The sequence below is a fragment of the Sander lucioperca genome, chromosome 2, assembly GCF_008315115.2.
Source record: "Sander lucioperca isolate FBNREF2018 chromosome 2, SLUC_FBN_1.2, whole genome shotgun sequence".
Lineage (NCBI taxonomy): Eukaryota > Metazoa > Chordata > Actinopteri > Perciformes > Percidae > Sander > Sander lucioperca.
Genome location: NC_050174.1, coordinates 27624230 through 27647443, shown reverse-complemented (window position 1 = coordinate 27647443; position 23214 = coordinate 27624230). Strand labels below are relative to the sequence as shown.

Sequence of the window (23214 nt, the reverse complement as noted above, 5' to 3'; positions counted from 1 at the left end):
TAGGTGCCTCAAGGGGCGGTAACCCACGAACACCGTGGTGGACACCGGTGGTCAGGGAAGCCGTCCGACTGAAGGAGTCTTTCCGGGATATGTTATCCCAGAGGACTCCGGAGGCAGTTGCAAGGTACCGAAGGGCCCGAAGGGCTGCAGCCTCTGCCGTGAAAGAGGCAAAGCAGCGGGTGTGGGAGAAGACATGGAGAAGGACTTTCGGTCGGCACCAAGGTGCTTCTGGAAAACCGTTCGCCACCTCAGGAGGGGGAAGCGGGGAACCATCCAAGCTGTGTACAGTAAGGATGGGACGCTGTTGACCTCAACTGAGGAGGTAATAGGGTGGTGGAAGGAGCACTTTGAGGAACTCCTAAATCCGACTAATACGCCCTCTATGGTAGAGGCAGAGCTGGAGGATGATGGGGGGATTGTCGTCAATTTCCCTGGTGGAAGTCGCTGAGGTAGTTAAACAACTCCACAGTGGCAAAGCCCCAGGGATTGATGAGATCCGTCCAGAAATGCTTAAAGCTCTGGGTGTGGAGGGGTTGTCTTGGTTGACACGCCTCTTCAACATTGCGTGGAAGTTTGGGACGGTACCTAAGGAGTGGCAGACTGGGGTGGTGGTTCCCCTTTTCAAAAAGGGGGACCAGAGGGTGTGTGCCAATTACAGGGGTATCACACTTCTCAGCCTCCCCGGTAAAGTCTACTCCAAGGTGCTGGAAAGGAGGGTTCGGTCGATAGTCGAACCTCAGGTTGAAGAGGAACAATGCGGATTCCGTCCTGGTCGTGGAACAACGGACCAGATCTTTACTCTTGCAAGGATCCTGGAGGGAGCCTGGGAGTATGCCCAACCGGTCTACATGTGCTTTGTGGATCTGGAGAAGGCGTATGACCGGGTCCCCCGGGAGATACTGTGGGAGGTGCTGCGGGAGTATGGGGTGAGGGGGTCCCTTCTCAGGGCCATCCAATCTCTGTACGACCAAAGCGAGAGCTGTGTCCGGGTTCTCGGCAGTAAGTCGGACTCGTTTCAGGTGAGAGTTGGCCTCCGCCAGGGCTGCGCTTTGTCACCAATCCTGTTTGTAGTATTTATGGACAGGATATCGAGGCGTAGTCGGGGTGGAGAGGGGTTGCAGTTTGGTGAGCTGGGGATCTCATCGCTGCTTTTTGCGGATGATGTGGTCCTGATGGCATCGTCGGCCTGTGACCTTCAGCACTCACTGGATCGGTTCGCAGCCGAGTGTGAAGCGGCTGGGATGAGGATCAGCACCTCTAAATCTGAGGCCATGGTTCTCAGCAGGAAACCGATGGAGTGCCTTCTCCAGGTAGGGAATGAGTCTTTACCCCAAGTGAAGGAGTTCAAGTACCTTGGGGTATTGTTCGCGAGTGAGGGGACAATGGAGCAGGAGATTGGTCGGAGAATCGGCGCAGCGGGTGCGGTATTACACTCAATTTATCGCACCGTTGTGACGAAAAGAGAGCTGAGCCAGAAGGCAAAGCTCTCAATCTACCGGTCAGTTTTCGTTCCTACCCTCACCTATGGTCATGAAGGCTGGGTCATGACCGAAAGAACGAGATCCAGGGTACAAGCGGCCGAAATGGGTTTCCTCAGGAGGGTGGCTGGCGTCTCCCTTAGAGATAGGGTGAGAAGCTCAGTCATCCGTGAGGAGCTCGGAGTAGAGCCGCTGCTCCTTCGCGTCGAAAGGAGCCAGTTGAGGTGGTTCGGGCATCTGGTAAGGATGCCTCCTGGGCGCCTCCCTAGGGAGGTGTTCCAGGCACGTCCAGCTGGGAGGAGGCCTCGGGGAAGACCCAGGACTAGGTGGAGGGATTATATCTCCAACCTGGCCTGGGAACGCCTCGGGATCCCCCAGTCGGAGCTGGTTAATGTGGCTCGGGAAAGGGAAGTTTGGGGTCCCCTGCTGGAGCTGCTACCCCCGCGACCCGTTACCGGATAAGCGGAAGAAGATGGATGGATGGATATTGTATATTTAAAGCTACACCACCACATCAAATCATTTATCAGTATGTCTTTGGTAGACAGTGATCTGCTGTTTCTGAAGCCAGATTTGAGTCTCGTTACGGCTGGTCAGTCTGTAGATCCAGCAGATGACAAATTCATTGGACCAAGATGCATAATATTATTAGTATTATTGTTGTTATTATTATCAGAAAATGTTGGTGGCCTGTGCATGCAACGGTGTGATTACCTTATATATTTAGTTTTGTAAAACATTTTGACATAGGAAAAGCACAGGTGTTACTATTAATTAACATATTAGGGAAAAAGAAAAACATCAGAATTTTTTACAAGTTAAGAAGAATGAAAAGTATAAATAACAGCACTTAGCAACAACGCTAGTACATTTCCTTTGGGAAACCCTGTGACCAAAGTAAAAAATATGAGTTATTGACCTCACTTTTCATTATCCTGAAATCTAGTTCCTGTACCTCTTGTGTTGTTAGCTAGACAGAAAGGAGAGTGTTTCACTAAGCTGGGTCAGGAGTTTGTAAATCCTGTTTGCTCTCACATCTTGAACATGCTCAATCTACAAGAATAGAGAATAGCCCTGCGTGTTGCTACATGATAGTAATCAAGGTGATCTCCAGTGATGATAATGTTTCATAGCTCTCTCCCTCTGTCACACACACACACACACACACACAACCACTGTCTCTCCTTCCCTCTGTCACTCCTATCACATCTGGTCATGTTTCCTCTCTCCTTCTCCCTGCATCTGTCCCTTTGACCTGCAGGATAACAGCCAAATTCCTGCAAATATCAACTAACCCAGAAAATATAAACCACAAAATGTCTGCAGTAATTAGCTCACACCCTGAAATAATGTCTGATCAAGAATGTTTCACTGTCCAACCTCATCAGGCTCATGCAAACCTACGAAGGCTTAAATATGAAACAGTTGTGTACTCATTAATACACAATACACAAACTGTTGTTACTTCAGACAATCACTAGTTATCAATACAAAAATACAGTGGAGCAACATAAAAAGAAAATAGTGCATTGGACTTCTTGCATAGAGTCTGGCTGTTTAATATACAGTTAAATACTGCCACACTCATTTAGACACCATGTGTCCCAGGTGTCTGGACACCTACCTAACACTGACAGTGGAGAATCCCAGAGGCCATAACTGTAGTTTACTGGTGACCTTCAGTATGTTCAACATCACATCTCTCCAAACCTGTCAGGTACTGTCACGTCTGCTTATCTGAGACCGGTTAGCAGGAAGTGCATGAAGGAATGAATATGTGAGTGCACACACACTGCACAGTTTGGTACCCAGTGTCCATGCTCTCTCATCTGAAGTCCAATAGTCTCTAAAGGGACTCAACGTGTTTAGCTTTGTTTCCACGTGGACCGAGTGTTTTTGCTAATGTTTTGTCCAGACAATCTGTCCTTTGTTCAGTCTCTGTCATCACATAGTGACACACACACACACACACACACACACACACACACACACACACACACACTCTCTGTGATCAGTCCGAGATAGTTACCATGTGCATTATGATAATAATGATGAATGCATTCCTGAATATGAAGCAGGTCAGATGGCAGCATAATGAAGGCAGAATGAATGAGAAGACTAAACAAAGTGCAGAATGGTGATGTAAATAAAGAGCTGTGTGCGGTAGACAGAAGACAGTAGTGCTTCGTTGTCTGAACACAAGGACAGTGCTGTGAAGGGACAACACTCACTCCTTATTGGTGGACTGCTCTGAGCTAATACAATGAAGAATGGAACAAATGGCTGCTGCTAATCTCACTAAGGCTGAGACGATATGCTTTTGTCCCGATAGAAGTAAGTAGTAGAAGTATTGTTATTCAATAGTATTGGGATTATCTTTTTCTTCTTTAACAAAAACAAAAGTTGAATGACACACTTCTAGAGACAATATATCATGAGACATTACTAAGAAGAATGACATCACATGTCAGTCAGTCAGTCTGACATTTATTGACTTTGTAAAGAAGAACATGACACAGATCTTCTGCTTTTTCTGCTTTGGCTCTGTTTTGATAGAAACAGATATGATGTAGTCGCTGTCGGTGGTACCGTATAAACAGAACATATTCAGGTCAATCACTGGTAAAAATAAATACATACAAATATTGATTCTAGGGAAAAGAGTCCATTTTTAAAAATTCTTGCAAAAAATCACCATACATAAGATTTTTGATTTTTTTCCTATCCCTAAATCTCACCATGTTCTATTATCTCCTGGTTCCGTCATTGAGAGCAGGTGTGATCCAGTGCAGCGGCAGCAGATACAGCAGCGTTAACAGCTGCAGCACTCTGAGCTGGGCGCAGACATTGTTTTCCATTCATTTCAGTATAACGTAAAATTAGCAACCTAATGTTTTAGTGTTTTTGAGTCACTGTGGTGTTCCCTTTCTCAAGTGGTCCAGTCTGCAGGCTGATTGTCACAGTCTACTGGAATGAATGGAAAGTATCCTGAGATTTAGTCAGCAGTAATGTAGAGCAGAGATATTCAATGGGGGGGATCCATGACCCCTAGGGGTACGTCAGAGTTAGTGCAGGGGTCCGCCAAGTTATGTTTTTTTATAGTTTCTTTTTTCAAAAAATCAAATATGTCTGAAAATATACAATAATATGAATCCTACCTGTTATTAGCAAAGATAAATTGGCCCATTTGTGAAAAAACATATAATTACACATTGAAGATAAGCTTTCTATAGATATGGTAGCCACTATGGTAGCCATACAGTTAAGCTTAAGGATTCACTGGTGCCTTCCACATGTATGTTTAACATTAAAACACAATATAAATAATATATAACCATTCATTTTCATCCATCTGGCCCAGTTTAACATGCAACTTAATTTCATACAATATAGAGTATTTACAGTAGTAGTGGGTCCCTACTCCGTCTCTCTTTCAGTTTTAAGGGGTCCTTGGCCTAAAAACGTTGAAGACCCCTGATGTAAAGTATATGTGAGTGGTTTTAAAGCATGCCTAACCACTGCTGTGGTTCTTTAAATGAATGTAGATTGATGTCAGACTTTACCATGTTGAACCTGCTGATGAAGGGTTGAAAGCTATCTATATTCATATTTTCTACATGTCCATGCCTCTTAGTACAGTCATAAGACAGAGCTGTGAAGAAGAGTGCAGAAGGATACTTGACACATGGGATCTAATGGGTGATTCTGGGTAGTTTGACACCACAGTGTAGGAACGGAGCCAGGACTTGTATTGTGTGTTTTGTGTGTTATGCTAACATAGCTACAGCTCACTGCTGGCTGGAGGGAACTGGTTCCCATGACCTCGTGCATGTGACTGAGTTTGTGTGGGTTGGAGTGTGCACGTGTGGTTTGAGGTCAGAGTTGTGTGTAACGCCACAATATGTCCATTGTATGTAGTTAGACTTGGAGCAGCTGGGGCTGCTGGGACACGGAGCGTCTGAGCGTTGGCTGCTGCCTCACACTGACCTTGATAACAAAGAGCTCAACCAACATTTTGAGGCTGATATTGATATTTGAGAGATTGAAGCATTTGATAGTAGTATATCTGCCTATAGAAAATTTTAGCTTAAACTATTGGCCATGCTCTTATAATGAGCAAGCTCCTAATTTACAGCATAACATACATGAAGTAGGGCTGGGCAATACATCGATATTATATCGATATATATGAGGCTACATATCGTCTTCAGTTTTGGATATCGTAATATCTTAATATGACAAAGGTTTAGTGTTTTCCTGGTTTTAAAGGCTGCATTACAGTAAAGTAGAGCTGGGCAATAATTCAATATGATAATTTATCATCTTTCAATGGAATCTTATCGTGATGAAATCATATATATTACATATATATGAAATCATATATATTACATTACATATACTAACAACATTTTCTTAGAAGACATGTTGTGAAACATTTTGAGGGAATATCATTTGAAGAATTGCAGATACTAGAACCACAGAGATGGAATTGATATCAATATTCTCACGTGACTTTAAGTTTGACAGCAAAGCACAGTGTTTTTCAAAATGTCAGATAGCTGCTTGAACAGCATTGCATAATAGTGGAGCTGTGTGCGCTGACCCTTCATTATTCCAGAGTTAGCGCCCTGCAGGACGACCCTGACCCTCACCTGCTCCCTGCAGCAGCTGTCAGGCCGCTTCACAGCCAGCTCAGGCTGTGCACGTTCAGACAACGTGCACATCGGGCAAGGCATATTCTTCTTTTTGAAGTTAGCTGTTTTTCATTCAGCACACTGCCAGTGCTTTAATGTCAGAGGGTTTTTATTGTTCAGAGCTGCTCTTTGCCTGCAGCTGCTTTCCACTTCAAAGCTCTCATTACACACACACACACACACACACACACACGCACACGCACACGCGCACACGCACGCACACACGCACAGGTCTGTGATGGTGTGTCTAGGTCTGTGTGGGCCTGTGTGGGTCTGGGCGGGTCTGGGCGAGTCTGTGTGGGTCTGGGCGGGTCTGTGTGGGTCATTGTGGGCCTGTGTGGGTCGTTGTGGGCATGTGTAGGTCTGTGTGGGTCGTTGTGAGCCTGTGTGGGTCTATGTGGGTGTATTTGGATTATAACATGCTGGCTGTTGAAGTGCTGCCTGACTGTAGTTTTGAGAGCGATCCGTCCTGAAGTTAACTGACTGTTGAATGCACCACTGCTTTAAATGTGAAAAGGGTCAGCCTTGCAGAACAGACATATTAATATGCAGCTCGGGTGCTTCTGTCTGAGAAATGGCTTGAATACAGATCTCATCGTGGACAGTGGACAGTAAACTGCATTTAGGGAATATTTTAGCACTGATGCTCATCCAGTTACACGTGCACTGTGCACTGTGCACTGTAGACTCTGTGAGTTGTAGGGGGAAGTAGACAAGCTGCCTTTCAATGTTTCTGAAACTGTGTAATGTTCCATCTGATGATCATAAATGACCTGTAACAGTAAACGAGACTAATAGTGTAAAAAAACGCTATTTTATACATAGTTTTTATTGAAGTCCTTTTTTCCCCACAAAGTCACAAAATGATTTACAGCAGGTGTAACGTCTCTACAGTCACACATTCTCACGGGTCACAGATTTCACTGTAACACCGGAAAAGCCTATGCAGCCAGGTAAAAGGTAGCAGGAGATTTCTTTATATAGGCCTAATTGTATTCAAATTTTTTTTTTATAAGTTATCTGCTGTAGTTATGGCTGATATCGGGCCAGGACCATCACAGAATGAAATTAAATTAAACAAAGAACTAAAAGCTGAAAGGGAAAAGGAAAGACAGCGGGCGAAAACCCGTCAACCTTGGTCGGGCTTTCAACAGATGGAGACAATTACTGGATTGTAAATTATTCCAAACCCACCCTGAATTGGCCCTTTTAGACAGGTATGTAATATGTCTATTTCATTCATAAAATAAATGTAATATGTGAGACATGGTTGTACGTCAATAGCGTACATGAAATTACAGCTCCATTCCATTCATTCCATTCCTACGTTCTTGTTAGTTTTTCCCATTCTGCATCATTCTGTAGCTCTCCCACCCAGCAGGGAGGCTGTGGTGCTTGAGAGTGCAACACAGAGATCAGCGCCAGATTCCTCAAGGATTGTAAGAAACTCACTCAAGTTTTTATAGTTAAGATCTTTGTTTATTTGACATAAAAACAAAACATCTCCCCACATTGCTGCTTATCCCAAAGGAGGAGTCCTAACCCTTTTGACCGTTGGACCTTCGTGTGGGAACATTGGAAGCGGTGCCTCAGGTCAAACTTTACATTGTTAAGGCTCGAAGAATAAATCATTAGTATGTTCATATTGTGGCCGCAATGAACACCAGTCTTTAAGAGAAGCAGGTGGCACATGATTGGCTGAATGCATATACGGATTATGATGAATAGAGCTGTAACAAATGTTCCTTTTACAATAATTGTCTCAGAAATAATTGCGATTAACAATATAATTGTCTCTTTCAGTCAAATTCAAAAATATGTATTTATTACTTTCTCAAACCAATTAAAGTTTCCAAGACACATGTTTTGGTTATATCCCTGTCATGTGACCCAGATAACGTACTAACACAAGTACACACCCTATGAAGTAAAACACGCCTCTTTATTATCATAAAGCAGTTTTTCTAACTTTATCCCCCCCCCTTGTCATTTTTGTTGCTATGAACATGTATAGGGTCAAGTGCCAACAACTAACAAATGAAATAATAACAAAAATATGTAATCTGACCAATAATCACTTATATAATTACAATTTGGCATATCTAAACAAAATCAAAGAGTCAAACACCTTAAGACCTTAGCTAATGTTAGCAATTAATTGCAGTAAAAACAATGAAACCGCAATTATGTAAAAAAAATTGACAATTCGATAAATTATGTAATAATTGTTACAGGCCTAATGATGAGTGCTATTGATCTGTGTGCTGCTGTGTCTATGGGCTTTAAGCCACATGTCTGTGGTCTTATGGAGAGCACAACAGCTGGAAACATGACTGATGCTGTGATGTTACTTCCCCCACGTTGGTGTAAATAACCATCAGCTGAAATCACCAAAACCAGTGTTTAGTTTGAGTGTATGCAAAAGGTGTTGTACACAGCGGCTTCATGTACGTGCTCTACAGTCGTTTTACAGAGGGCTAACTCGCTGGTCACGTGAACATTCCCACTCTGATCCAGAGAGTCCTGTCTTCTATCTGATTCGTCTCTGCTGCCGCTGACTCGTCCTTCTCTCCACTCGTGGGCTGGGAAGGTCAGTGGCTGGCAGAGGGAATCCCCAGTGCCTCAGCCTCTCAGCCGCACTTTGAAGATGAAACTTCCATTTTAATGAAAGCCTTCTCTCCCACTCTCTTCCTCCCTCCTCTGGGACCGAGGCTGTGGTTTCCAACCGCAAGAAAAATGATGAATCAGTCAGGGATTTGTCAATTATTACTTTGATTAATTTTGCTTTAGATATTCAACTTGTATTATGGAACATAAATCCATGCTGGACATCACGTGTGCAAAATTTAGATTTTTATCAAATGCACTGTTTTACTTTAAAGTGTCCATCAGTTTAAACAATAAAGACATTTTTTTTTTTAAAGTGAAGATTCAAAGTTGACTGTCATAGGTAGCAAGTCCAAACAGAAGGAACTGACAATCCACAGGTGAACAGGATTGGAACAGATCAGGGTTCAGGGTTCAGGGTTCAGGGTTCAGGGTCGGGTTTCAGAGCCTGGAAATCAAAGGCTTGAAGCAACATTGAGGATGTGTCAGAGAGCGAGGTGGAGCTGGGCTGTGGGTGGATGTGGGAGTGGGGAGGGAGACCAGAGAGACAGTCTGAGGACCTCTGGTGGACGGATGGACAACGGCAAGATTGTGACAGATCTGATAGAATATGCTGTTATATTGCTGTAGATGAAACTAGCCACCAGTATAGAAAGGAGTTAAAATGAGCACAAGCTGAAACATCTACAGCAGTAAAATGCCACAGACACATTAATTCAGCAGGAATATGAATCCACAAACATCAGAGAGAAGAGGAAAACACTGACAGGAACATTTTACTGCAGTATTTTACTTTGCCTACTTTAATTTAGTTGAAAATATATACATTTACTTCAGTAAGGTTTTGAATGCAGGACTTTTGCTTTTAGTGGAGTATTTTCACAGTGTGGTATTAGTACTTTTACTGCATAAAGGATCTGAATACTTCTTCCTCCCACTATTGCTGACGTGCCAGCAATGACGAGAAGGACTGTGCAAGTAATCTCTAAATAATAGAAAGACAATTTTGGTATTTGTGTGTCAGAAAAAGCTAAATGTGTCCCGAGGGTGGCTGTGCTCTGTGTGGTACCATGACGACATCCCATGAATCTCGGTTGTAAAGTGTAGGACTTGGTTTATCTTTCATCAGTCCAAGCTGACCTCGGACTCAGTTTGACATGCAGCTTAATGCAGAAGCTCTCATACAGGGAGTACTTTTACATACACACTAATATTTCACTATTATTGTGAATATGACAGTATTCCTAATTTGATACGGGTCATGTAAACAGCATATTCCGTTTGGATATTGTGAATAAGGTCTTTTTCTAAATATAGCATTTTCCGATTAAGACGTGTAGGATAAACCGGTATTATTTAGAATTTACAGCCTCTTGCCTGTTTACGGCTGACACACTGCAGGTGATGTGGGCCCTCACATTACCAATGCAACAAGTGTGAACAGTCCTTTGCTTGTGAACCAATATGCAATGCTTGGTTTTCTTCTGGGCCGTCATACGACCTGGTAGTAACTAGAGCTGGAACCATCCGTCAGTGGGAATGAAGATAATTGTTAGTTGTAAACCGAAAAGCCACAAACCTTGTTCTGTTGATTGGCTAATTGATTATTGACTGATCATCTCAGCACCACATTGTACAGTTGATATATTAGCAAATAGTTTGGAAGGGGATTATTTGTATTTAGTACAGTCTTGAGACTTTTCTGGGAAAAAAAAACCTAAATAGTTTTATATTTTTGTTATTTACAGAGTTTATTTTTGTTTCCCCTTATAGCCTGATTGACTTCGGGGAACAATTTTCAAATTTTCTTTGCTATTATTGTTCTCTGTGTGATTGCAATACATTTCTGTGAGATTTCATTTCATTTCAGTTTAGTCTTTTCTTTTGTCTTTATAGTCATATAACAATGTATACATCCATGTGACATCCCTGCAGCATGCAGATAGTCCAGGTTGTCCTGAAAAAAAAAATAAAAAAAGATTTCTATAACTTGATTATGCATAACTTGTTACATACGGAGACCAGGTGAGCCAAAAGATGGGAAGAAATGGATTAGACCTGGGAGGGTACATCCCAGTGTTTTCATTATAAAGAATATGTTTTTGTGGCAGCACTGCTGTGGCCATGACCCCCCCCCCATTGTCCCTGGTTCACACACACCTTCTTCATTTGTCTCCTACAGTGTTGAGAGTCCATATTGTGCACCGGCCTGTTCCCTTACCTGCTGCCTTTCACTAATTCAGCCGGATGTCTTGGGCATGTTAAGAAAGCTTACAGGTGTGCGTCTGACTCTAAATAAAGCTCAGCTGACTCAAACTCTGCCAACAGCCATCTTTTCTGATTTATGCTGTAGACGGAACTGAAGCACTCTCTGAGCAGTCCTCCTCTTCTCTCCCAGCATGCACTACATGCCCAACGCTGTTTGTGGACAAGTGACGATGCCAGCCTCTCTTGTTCGACAGAGCGTAGTTGTTCTCATCCCATTAGCCTCCTCTCTTGTTCGACAGAGCGTAGTTGTTCTCATCCCATTAGCCTCCTCTCTGCGCCTCTCTGAGGAGCCTTGTTCTTTATTCATAATGGAAAAAGATAATGCCTGAAATATTTACAACAACAAGCAGAGGAAAGTGTTTCAATAAGAAATGAGGTAGAACAATTTCAGAAGTTGCTCTGAGCTTTTAAGGATAAGGTTGAAAAGGATGTGCAGAAATAGGGAGAGACAAAGTCAAAATGTCTGAAGGAAATGTGGACTCAGATTAACAGTGTTAACAGTGGAGGATTAGGCAGCGTAATCCAGAGTCCCAGGTGGAGGAATAAATGGTCAGGAGTAATGGAAGAATAGAACAAAACCTTTTGTTTCATTAAACAGTGATCATTAAATCCTTTATTCTATAAATGTCCAAACTAATGAGCAGTGTCCAGCAGCCTTCCCACAACCAAACCGGAAAAATCCACTTCTGGTGATCATATTCTGAATATCGTAATGTAGCTGTGGTAGGAGGCTGAGATCTGTGTTTCCAGCACCATAACTATACTGATTTATTAATACATCATGTGTCACTGGGCGGAACATGTAGCTAACACCAAAGTAGCACTGCAGGTCCTCATTGACACTTCATTAGCAGCTAATTACATGACCGCTGTTTCCTGAAGCCTTCATGCTCTGCTTAATTAAAGTGATCAGCAGACTTCTGTTGGTGTCTGTAACCCTGCTGCTGTCATACCCTGTGATGGCATATTCACGCACAAATATTATATTCAATTATTATCGGATAATCAAAATGCATTCTCAACTCTCTATAGTGATTCTAAGATGACCCATAGTTTATAGTTAAAACCAATGAAACCTGAGATTGTTGTACACTCACCTAAAGGATTATTAGGAACACCTGTTAAATTTCTCGTTAATGCAATTATCTAGGCAAGGCAAGGCAGCTTTATTTGTATAGTACATTTCAGCAACAGGGCAATTCAAAGTGCTTTACATGAAAACAGATTAAAAAATTTAAAACGGATAAAATACGAGAATAAAAATTACAGTGCAGTATAAGAAATGAAACATTGAAGAGCAATTAAAACAGTTAAATATATAAAAGCAGATAAAATAGGAATTTCTCTCTATATGCTTATATAGATTGTCATACAGTGTCAACAATGCAACTTCAGTATAAGAAATGAACAGTTATTTAAAGAAAGGCAACATCAAATAGATAGGTCTTCAGCCTTGATATAAAAGAACTGAGAGTTGCAGCAGACCTGCAGTTTTCTGGGAGTTTGTTCCAGATATGTGGAGCATATCTATCTAATATCTAATCAACCAATCACATGGCAGCTGCTTCAATGCATTTAGGGGTGTGGTCCAGGTCAAGACAATCTCCTGAACTCCAAACTGAATGTCAGAATGAGAAAGAAAGGTGATCTCAGCAACTTTGAGCGTGGCATGGTTGTTGGTGCCAGACGGGCTGGTCTGAGTGTTTCACAATCTGCTCAGTTACTGGGATTTTCACGCACAACCATTTCTAGGGTTTACAAAGAATGGTCTGAAAAAGGAAAAACATCCAGTGTGTGGCATTCCTGGGGGGCGAAAATGGCTTGTTGATGCTAGAGGTCAGAGGAGACACAGAGCTCACCAAAATTGGACAGTTGAAGACTGGAAAAATGTTGCCTGGTCTGATGAGTCTCGATTTCTGTTGAGACATTCAGATGGTAGAGAAACAGAATAAGAACATGGATCCGTCATGCCTTGTTACCACTGGGCAGGCTGCTGGTGGGGGTGGTGTAATGGTGTGGGGGATGCTATCCTGTCAATATGGGCCAACATTTCTAAAGAATGCTTCCAGCACCTTGTTAAATCAATGCTACAAAGAATTAAGGCAGTTCTGAAGGCGAAAGGGGGTCAAACACGGTATTAGTATGGTGTTCCTAATAATCCTTTAGGTGAGTGTATATAGATGATGCAAAAGCTGCAGCATGGACATTGAGATGTGAGCTCCTCAAACCTGGTTGATGCAGTTTGTGTTGAACATCTCACTCCTTCTCTTCAGTCGAACCCCATCACACTGACATCATGCACATAGCCATGGCATCATTTTAAATGTACACTATCAAGATATTTTTTGACAGCATTAAGGAACAGCGTGTTCGTTCGACATGGTTCCTACACCCCTGGAACTCTGTGCATCCATGCACAGATAATGTGTGGTGGTGTGTTGAATGCCTGTGGACATATATATATATATATATATATATATATATATATATATATATACAGTGTTGGGAGTAACGCGTTACAAAAGTAACGCAATTACAGTATTCCTTTTTGCTGTAACGCAGTAATATAACGCATTACTAATTACATTTCGGTAATATTATACTCGTTACAATCTCAGTAACGCGAGTTACAACGCATTTTAACGCAACATTTAGTGGTGCATTGTTTTTTTTTAAAGAATTCACCAACACCGCGACACATTTCTTCACAGGAAAAAAAAGCTGTATTATTTTCCTGTTGCTGTATTCGATGGTTGAGATGACTGCAGAGACAGATACATTTGCGAGATGGATATTATTTTCAGGAGTTATTACGCTGCGTTGAAGTGAGCTGTCCTGTTTCTGTTCCCGTGGTCAGAGCCAGAACCAGAGACGGTACGGACAGCATGTATGTCCCAACAGGTGACGGTACGGACAACATGTATGTCCCAACAGGTGACGGTACGGACAACATGTATGTCCCAACAGGTGACGGTACGGACAGCATGTATGTCCCAACAGGTGACGGTACGTCAGCGGCTGACAGATATAAACGTGTCGGGAATTAATGTTGAGGCTTGCTACACGTAAATATCATTGCATTTTATCAGCCGTAGAGAGTAACTATGCCTGTAGTGGAATGGCTTCGAATGACGGAGAAGGGTCCAGCTGCGGCTTGCGGCCGCTCACGCCACGCCCCCGTCCGCTCACGCCACGCCCCCCCCATCCGCTCACGACACGCCCCCCTGCCGCTCACGCCACGCCCCCGTCCGCTCACGACACGCCCCCCCCCCCATCCGCTCACGACACGCCCCCCTGCCGCTCACGCCACGTCCGACTTACAGCTTCATATTGCCAGTGAGTACCAGGTAAGCTACTGATAATAGAGTTATTTAGCCCGGCTTGTTTAAAATTAATATTAGGCTACTATCTACAGCTATTGATGTTGATGTTGATGATAGCTTATAGTTAACAGGGTGTGTTAAAAGTATGCTAAAGTTAGCTGTGTCAGTGTATGCTAACGTTAGCTTAGCCTGTCAGAGTTAAGCTAACTCTGACAGTTAGTGTGTGTGTGTGTGTGTGTGTGTGTGTGTGTGTGTGTGTGTGTGTGTGTGTGTGTGTGTGTTTGAGTGAGGTACTTCAGATGATGATAGTTTTTATTAAATGAAATATGACAGAGTTTCAGAAACACTACAAAGTGACATAGTCACTTTAATGTAATTTGAGTAATTGAGAATTGGCTACATTCAAAAGTTAAAGCTTCTTTTACTAACATTGTGTTGTAGATATCATTTCTTCCTCTTCTCTTCTCTTCAGTCTGTTCTGCCAGAGCACAATGATCCTCAGTTGGTACCGACCTGTGATTCACAGTACAAGTGTCCCCTTTGTGAAAAGAAGGGAGACTTGTGTAAGCTGGTCCCTCATTTACAGGGCCACAAGCCAAACACAGTTAAACATGCAGGTATTTTTTTTTGAAAAACATACAATGTGATATTAAATATCTCATGTTTTATTGAAATAACTGACTGCAAATTTTGGTATCGCCTCATAACTGTGGTGAACAGTGAATGAAATTAAGACCTACACATTAAAGTACAGCAAAATGCAGTGTCACAATAGTAGTTGTAAAGTTAATAAATGTATTCAAATTGAATAAAAGCAACACAGAGTAATATAATAATAGTAAAAATAATAATGCGGTCTGGCATATCTGGCTTCATTATTATTGCTACATGACATTTCACAACATCATTACTGCATTGTCAGATGTATTTTAAACATCAGAAGAAACAGAACTGATTACTTTGTATGTACACCCTGACACATGCTCCCCAGGACATTTACTTTGTCATTGAACTTTTAACAAATAGCTCTGAGCATCTGAAAAAGGAAAATTAGATTTATGTAACAAATAAATAATACAATTACTATTCTTTTTATGTAACAAAGGGGTGTGAAAAAATAATTTAATACGTACTTGCTGCATTTATTTACTCTCTTTTTCTCTTTTAGTGCTTCAATCTAGAGAGAGCCTTCTACTCAAATGTACTCTATTGCGACCAGCCCAGGAAAAGGAGAACACACACAGACAGTAGTTGCATTACCAGGACCTACCCATGCAACAAACACAGCTGCTGTCACCCACCTTTTTGTGTCCTCCAATAAGCTGGGACTTTGCTGTGACCCTAGAGACACCCTGAGCTATGTGTGAACCAAACGTTGTGTCAGTCCATCCAGTAGATTTTTAAATATTTGGATAAATGAAAACTTTAAGAGAGACGGGAATTCCTGAGAGAAGAACAGGTTGATCTTCTCAGACCAGAGGTCAACCCGAAGAGAGATGGTGAAAAAGATTGTTCATTGATCACCAGGGTACCAAAAACTCTAAAATACTTACATAAGGTTGTTCGGAACACAACAATTACTCTCACAAAATAAGGAGGGTTTGATGGAGAACAGATGAATAAGATGAAGAAAAACTACAAGAAGGCAAATCCCTACCCAGCCCCATTCATGTCAATCTAACATGTCCTCTCATATATTTACATCCACATCTTCATGGTTGACTCAGTGTTCAGCACTTTTACTGCAGGAATGTTCTTGTTTCAAACCAGCGGGGGTCTTTCTGTGTTCAGCAGCATGTGTTTGCATGTGGTTGTGTTTACTTACAGTACAGTCACGATCTCTCCCATGTCCGTGTGGGTTTCCTTCCTTCCTCCCACAGTCCAGACATGTTGAACAGGTGAAACATTGAATCTAAACAGTCTGTAGCTGTGAAGCCTATTCAGCTTCACTTCTCTTCTCCTAAATAGTGTTATAGCTCATTAGTATATAAGTCAAAACGTTATCACAATATAATTATATTATGTTTATTACTGTGATTTCACCAGTGCATAATCATCAGAATCGGAGGATTCGGTCCTTCCCCTTCATTTATTTATTATCCTAGTTGTGCACAACATATTATCATGTGCAAAACAAGAATAGACCAGTACAGGTACGGATTTACCTACAGTATGTACCTTTGGAGCCTAATAATTACAGTAAACTAACCAATTATTATCATCTCCAGGAGCCTGGTTGACTGAAACGTTTTTACAGCAGAATGAGAATAAACCCAAAGTTATATTATTTAGTCCAAAGCATAAAACCTATCTGCTTTATTTTGTCTTGTCACGTAGTTTTAATCAGGCAGTCCTGCCTTATTTCCTGACTCTTAACAATGTTCTGTGTTTGACCTAGAGAAAGTTAACAGGCTCTGTCTATTGACTCTCTATTGATTGATATTCTTTCTAATTTCACCTTAAAAAAACACTCTTACTTGTTGGCTTTTAACTGTGCCAAACATGTTCTTCTAAGCCTTACTGTAAGTAATCTGCTGTTTGTGACATACATACCATATGTTTTGATTTTGTTTTTGAATAAAATGTTATTAGCAACAAATTATCTCATTCAAGTCAATTTTATTTATAGTATAAAATAAAAGAGTTATCTCAAGACACTTTACAGATAGAGTAGGTCTAGACCACATTCTATAATTTACAAAGACCAACAATTCCAGTAATTCCCCCAAGAGCAAGCATTTAGTGCGACAGTAGCGAGGAAAAACTCCCTTAACTAAGGCATTGTCCCCTGTTTCTTTCCCATTGCCAAATAATCCTGTTATTTCCTTCCTCCTGTCACCAATATCTTATTCTTCCTCCACTTATGACCCCACATCTTTAAAACAAAGTCAAATGCATACATTTCCAAGCATCTATGCAGTGGTGAGAGGGATTGAAATTATACTACGGATATAGATTTTTTTTTAAATACATATTTGAAGTTTTGTTGTTTGTATTATAAATTAGCAAATAAAAAAAAACTAATCCAATACAACATGAACTGATGATTGTTGTTTGCAGTTCAATGTATTATGTATTAGCAAATTAAAAAAACGAATCCAATACAATATGAACTGACATTCTATAGTTCCACCCCAAACTGGCTTTTATTTTGAAGGCGAAGAAAATAAGGGGCGTGACGTGAGCGGGGGGCGTGGCGTGAGCGGACGCAAGCCGCAGCTGGACCATATTGGAATGACGACCAAAAGCGCTTGTCTTTTACTGTGACCATTTACTGTTCAATATGTTGCAGTTTTACAAACAAGAAAGTGAACAACTGGAGCCTGACGGACATGTTGCATCTCAGTAAGCTAGCAAGAGTAGGCTACACAACAGACAACGTCCGTGTAGCCTACTTCAAAATAAAAGCACTTCCTGTGACGTTTCGCAGTAAAACTAAATTACTGTTAAATAAGGTTGTGTAGGCTACCTTTTCACAAATCAGCTGTAAATCAAGTACTGTAAATAATGTAAATAGTGAGTTTTAATCACACTATAATTGAACATTTCCTTTAGAGTGTTTTAACCTAAACAACATGAATTTCTTATTGAAGTGCTATAAAACATTTTACAACAATGCCGTACTTTTAATTGAGTGTTTTCATTTTCTCCTAATTGCCTATTATACATTTTACTTATCTATTTTTTTATAGATTTAGTTACTTTGCATATTTATATTGATTATACAAAATATGAATAATCTATGATGTATTAAAGTGGATAAAGACGAGACTTTATTGATCCGGTGGTGAAATTCACAAGCTAGCTGCCAAATCAAACATCCCCTGTTATTTTGGTGAAAGTAACTCAAAAGTAATGCAAAAGTAGTGTAACGCATTACAATTCAGAGACAGTAATATTGTAATATAACTAATTACTCTCAAATGACAGTAACTAATCTATAATGTATTACATTTTGGAAGTAACTTGCCCAACACTGTGTGTGTATATATATATATATATATATATATATATATATATATATATATATATATATATATATATATATCTCAGCTGTCAGCTGGGATCTGGGATCAGCTCCAGCTCTCCCAGCCCTGTCAGTATGAGTGGCTGATGGATGGATGGATGTTTGGTTTGGGCAGGTTTTACTGTGTATGCTTTTCTGTGATGTCACTGTTCTAAAAAGCCATACAGTATGGCTGCTCGAACTGAACAGCCCTAGTCATACATACATACGTACATTAAGCACATGAGTGTGTCTGCAGTGGAGGACAGGAGAAGGGTATGTTTCAGATGCCGAATTACTGTATGTCTTCGTAGGAACTTTTGATGCATGAATTATTGAGAGACCTACCTGAGTGCAGGCCATGATGCATCATCCATTTAAAAGGATCAGTGTGGGCCTGAGAGCCACCCAGTTGTCTTGTCTAGCTTTGAAAACATGAACCACTGTGTTGTTTGCATGTTCTCATTTGGCTGCCCGGACCATGTTAACATCAAAAACCTGCTGGAGCACAGAGTAAGGTCACGGATACTGTGGAACCCACCGATCAACAATGTTCAGGTTACATAATACCATGAAAATGTAGTGATAAATGCATGAGGTGTGTTCTATATTGATACCTGCTAGACTAGGACTATAGAAGGAGCTCCAGCAGTGACAGTGACACATGGTCAGGATCATTTCAACATTTCAACGGTGGTTTTCAGCCACGTGTTGCTGTTATTGATGTCTGTATTGTTAGTAAATGGAGGGCGCTGATGTATGAGGGTTGCATAATTGTGGAGAAAATTAATGCGTGTGTGTGTGTGTCCGTATTAGCGCCTCAGAATGAGTGTACAGAGCTGGTTGCTCATGTACCACCGTGATTCATCCAGTGATTAGTGTGCTAGCCAGCAGCGCTACTTCCCTCTGCTGTTGTTCACAGCTGATGTGTCTAGCAGGCTAATTATCTTACACCGGGTAAACATCATGTAACTGCCACACTGAATATTCAGTAACTTCCACATTTTTCAACCTTTTAGTTATTTTCCTACACACTCTACTGCGCCCAGAAGCTTCGCCACCTCCTATCAACCCCGCTATATGAACAGCTCTAAAAGCTACCCTTATTTCATTGGGTACAAGCTGTATCATATTTTCCAAAGCACACAGTTGCCATGTCACTGTAACAACCCTGTCACTAGACTGAACATTTGTATTGAACAAGTCTGTATTAAATGAAAAGAGATTTAAACCATGGTCAGGGTTAGGCAACTGAAACACTTGGTTATGTTGTTGGACAACACAAACTGTCCCCCTGGCTACATGAGTGCACATGTCTTCCTGCTAGAGTGTGACTAATAGATCAGTATAGTCCATGTTATCAGGCTAAACAATGTAGATTAATATTGGCCTATATGTATGGTCGATAACAGAAAAGTCAAAGATATATGTGTTGTTATGTAGAAACAGAGTATGTCAGCTATGAGGAAAATAAGGAGTAGGCTCACATTGCCAGACCTTCCTCCACAGCGCTGTGGAGCTGTTAGATTACAGTTATTGGAGACTTCAGTCTGATTACTAACAAGCTAGTCTCGCATTGCCAGACCGTCCTCCACAGCGCTGCAAAGGAAGGTCTGTCTAGTCCACACAGCATTCCTGGATGGGAGAAAAACGTGCTCTGGTTTATTGGCATTTCTTTAAACCAATCACAGTCGTCTTGGGCGGTGCTAAGCGCTGGACGGAGCCCCGGTGCCTCTGCTAAATAGTCTCAGGAAGGAACTTGTTTTGGCGGAACATGTGTACGTTCAAAAGTAGTTTTAGTCGTGCAGCAGAAAACTCAGATTGGACAGATAGTCTAGCTAGCTGTCTGGATTTACCCTGCAGAGATCTGAGGAGCAGTTAACCATAGTCCTCACAAATCCACCGGAGGTTAGCAGAATTTCCGGCGGCACCTGAACAATCCCGGAAGTGAAACCTCGTCGATATAGACTAGGAGTCAAGTGGTGCAGTTTAACGTTTTATTATGCCAAATATGGAAGCATGCAGAAATCATCAGGGAGAGCCCTTGACAAACACACCAACCCATGAGGTAAGGTGAAATCGCAAAGCTAACTAAACTGCCCCCCACCCCAAAAAAAAGGTACAACTGTGAGCCTAACTCCCTAACAACAAAGAAAAACAGGAGAAAAGTAATGTAACAAAAAATAGCAACAGGTAATACTAACGTAGAATAACAAGGTAAGGAAGGGCTAAATCCTTAGAAAATAAAACTCTGGGTGTTAACAGGCAGCACAGATGGCCAAATGACTAAAGAGCAGCTCCTCAGCCTTTACAGATGGACTGATGGCCCCCACATTCACCAGCCAATGGCACAAGAGAGGGGGGAGGGGCTAGAGCTGAGGAGCAACACATGTCTCAATCCTAGAAAAGATATTGTTAATGTATCAAATGACAATGTGAAAACTATGTTACAATGTGAAATGGTCTTCCGTAGTGAAGAAGCTCCAGAGAGTGATGAGCTCGGTGATGATCTGTTCTGCTTCTCTGTCAGCGCTCTCATAGCGCTTTAAAGATAGGAAACCTCCCGGGGAGCCCTCGTGTATGTCCCTCGGAATCATTTGACTTAGCTTATTTTATACTCTGAGTCATGTGAAAGAACAACACAAGATAAATGTTACAAAGATATTAGACGATGTATTAAAACATATTTGCAGATTTGAAGTTATGGATTTGTTAGATTAGAAAATAATCTATGTTCGTTGAGCTATGAATAAATACATAAACTATAATCATGAAAAAATAAATATTTTTTATATCAGGAATAAATCTGAAAACTGTTCAGGGACCCCGCTCTGAGGATTACTGCTTTAGGGATTGAATACAGTTAGGCAACAGTTCTCACAAGTGTGGTGTAACATGTGAGTGTGTTTGAGTGAGAGAGAGAGAGGCAGAGGAAGAGCACCAGGGTTAGTGTGCAGAGCGACAGACAGAGGGAGGAGGGAGGACAGGCACAGGGCTCACTCTGGCCTCTCTCTCCCTTTGAACCTGTGGATCCCGCTCCTACCTGGCCATGTCATCCGGCCTGTGCAGGAAGTGGAGGAGCGTGGTTCGAGCACTCAGGACTCTCCGCGGGACGGGATCAGCAGGAGGTAGAGGCGGCGCTGTGAGTCAGAGTTATTTTTAGCCCCCCCCCCCCCCCCTCCCAGGGTGTAGCTAATCCTCCGCTGCTCAGGCTTATCCCGATTGGATGTAGGAAACAGAGGCAGGGTGGATAAGTGCCTTCTCCTGTGGGAAGCTGACTTTGGTTGTGATGCCGTAAACTGGACCATGCTGGAGCAGGATTCTGCTAGTCAGAGCTGTGGGTTTGGAAGGGTGGGGGGGCCACAGCCGCAGAGGACGCTCCACAGTTAGCCATGAGTCTGGAGTGGCTCCCGCGCGGCTGCTGCGCCGGCTACCCCAGTTGGCATCGCTGCAGGCTGGCCGGGACGGGCAAGATCGCGGCCTCAGATGGTTGTAGGCAAGGGGGAGGCAGCAGCGACGGTGGGGGGGCCAGGATCCAGCTGAGGGGGCTGGACACCGAACAGCTGAAAGGCAGCCTGGTGGTCCTCTACGCACCTGCTGGGAACTCCTATCTGATCAGATTGGTGGGACATGGATGGATGGATGGATGGATAGTTGGATGGATGGATGGATGGATGGATAGATAGTTGGATGGATGGATGGATGGATAGATAGATAGTTGGATGGATGGATGGATGGATAGATAGTTGGATGGATGGATAGTTGGATGGATGGATGGATGGATAGTTGGATGGATGGATGGATGGATAGATAGATAGTTGGATGGATGGATGGATGGATAGATAGTTGGATGGATGGATAGTTGGATGGATGGATGGATGGATAGTTGGATGGATGGATAGTTGGATGGATAGTAGAGAGCAGAGTGTGCTGATGTGTTTTATCCTCAGGCTCTACTTACTTTTAAAGAGTCTCAAATTGAATTGATTTGAATGTATTACATGTAAAAGACATAAAGGTGGATTTAAAGATAAATTTAGGGCTGGAATATGCAACTGGAACTCAATGCTAACTGGAAATAATAAGATCTTTAAACAACCTTCTCTTTGACTTGCCTTTGGAAGATCGGTCGTGTCAATGATTCCTCTCACCAGGAAATGTTATGATCTGATTTGCTAATAATATTGCTTTAGACATTTTGGCTAAAGTGCCACAAAACAAAATAAAGTTTACTGATGTCTGGGTTGTATATGGCATTTAGATATCATACATGCCATTCATTCCCATTTGTGATGCCTACAGCTGTGATGCTTTGTCTAGTAATTTCACATTTACTGCTTTGTGGTGAATGAGTTGACCTTAAATATCTAGGAATTGTGATTATGAGTGTCTGTGTGGGGATGGATCATTGAGGGAGGGTAAGCTATCGGAGTGGTTGGGTTAAGTTTTTTCATTTGTATTCATGTATGTCTGGACTAGAGCCCGATCGATATATCGGATATATATTCGGTATCGGCATTTATAATGACTAATAAATTAATATTTAAAAAATAAAATAAAAACGGACGAAACACCCTTCAACCATATTCTGAGTGTTGGTCTTGCATCGTTTGTCCACCAGAGGACGCTCTACAACCTCCCTGTTGATTACACTCGTTTTTAACCCTTTAAGTTCCATATCTTAAGTTTGTATTTTCATACATTTTATTTATCAGAACTTTAATATATTTTGATGTTCCTCTGTTCTGTTGAGACAATAAAACAAACAAGTTTATTTTTAAACTGCATTATCATATTATTTTAGTGAGGACTCATAAATAACTACAAATAACTAATGT

At 41.8% G+C, this 23214-nt stretch overlaps 1 protein-coding gene and 1 long non-coding RNA gene across 7 annotated transcripts in view; both read left to right on the top strand.

Annotated features, from left to right (window-relative positions):
- Nucleotides 1–23214, top strand: part of LOC116050419 (tight junction protein ZO-2) — an 88816-nt gene that overhangs the window by 14975 nt on the left and 50627 nt on the right. Inside the window, exon 1 of one of the 6 annotated variants that reach the window (XM_035998983.1) lies at nt 21322–21518. The exons of 2 other annotated variants lie outside the window; for them this stretch is intronic. In XM_035998983.1, the coding sequence (XP_035854876.1) occupies nt 21426–21518 (93 nt within the window). In that variant the 5' untranslated portion in view covers nt 21322–21425. Of the gene's footprint in view, nt 1–21321; nt 21519–21618; nt 22000–23214 lie in introns of those variants that run through there. 3 more of the 6 variants (XM_031300452.2, XM_031300453.2, XM_031300454.2) reach the window with 3 other exon arrangements.
- Nucleotides 14332–15999, top strand: LOC116050437. Its single transcript, XR_004105092.2, has 3 exons — nt 14332–14394; nt 14843–14987; nt 15539–15999. It is a non-coding gene; the product is annotated as an uncharacterized LOC116050437 (long non-coding RNA).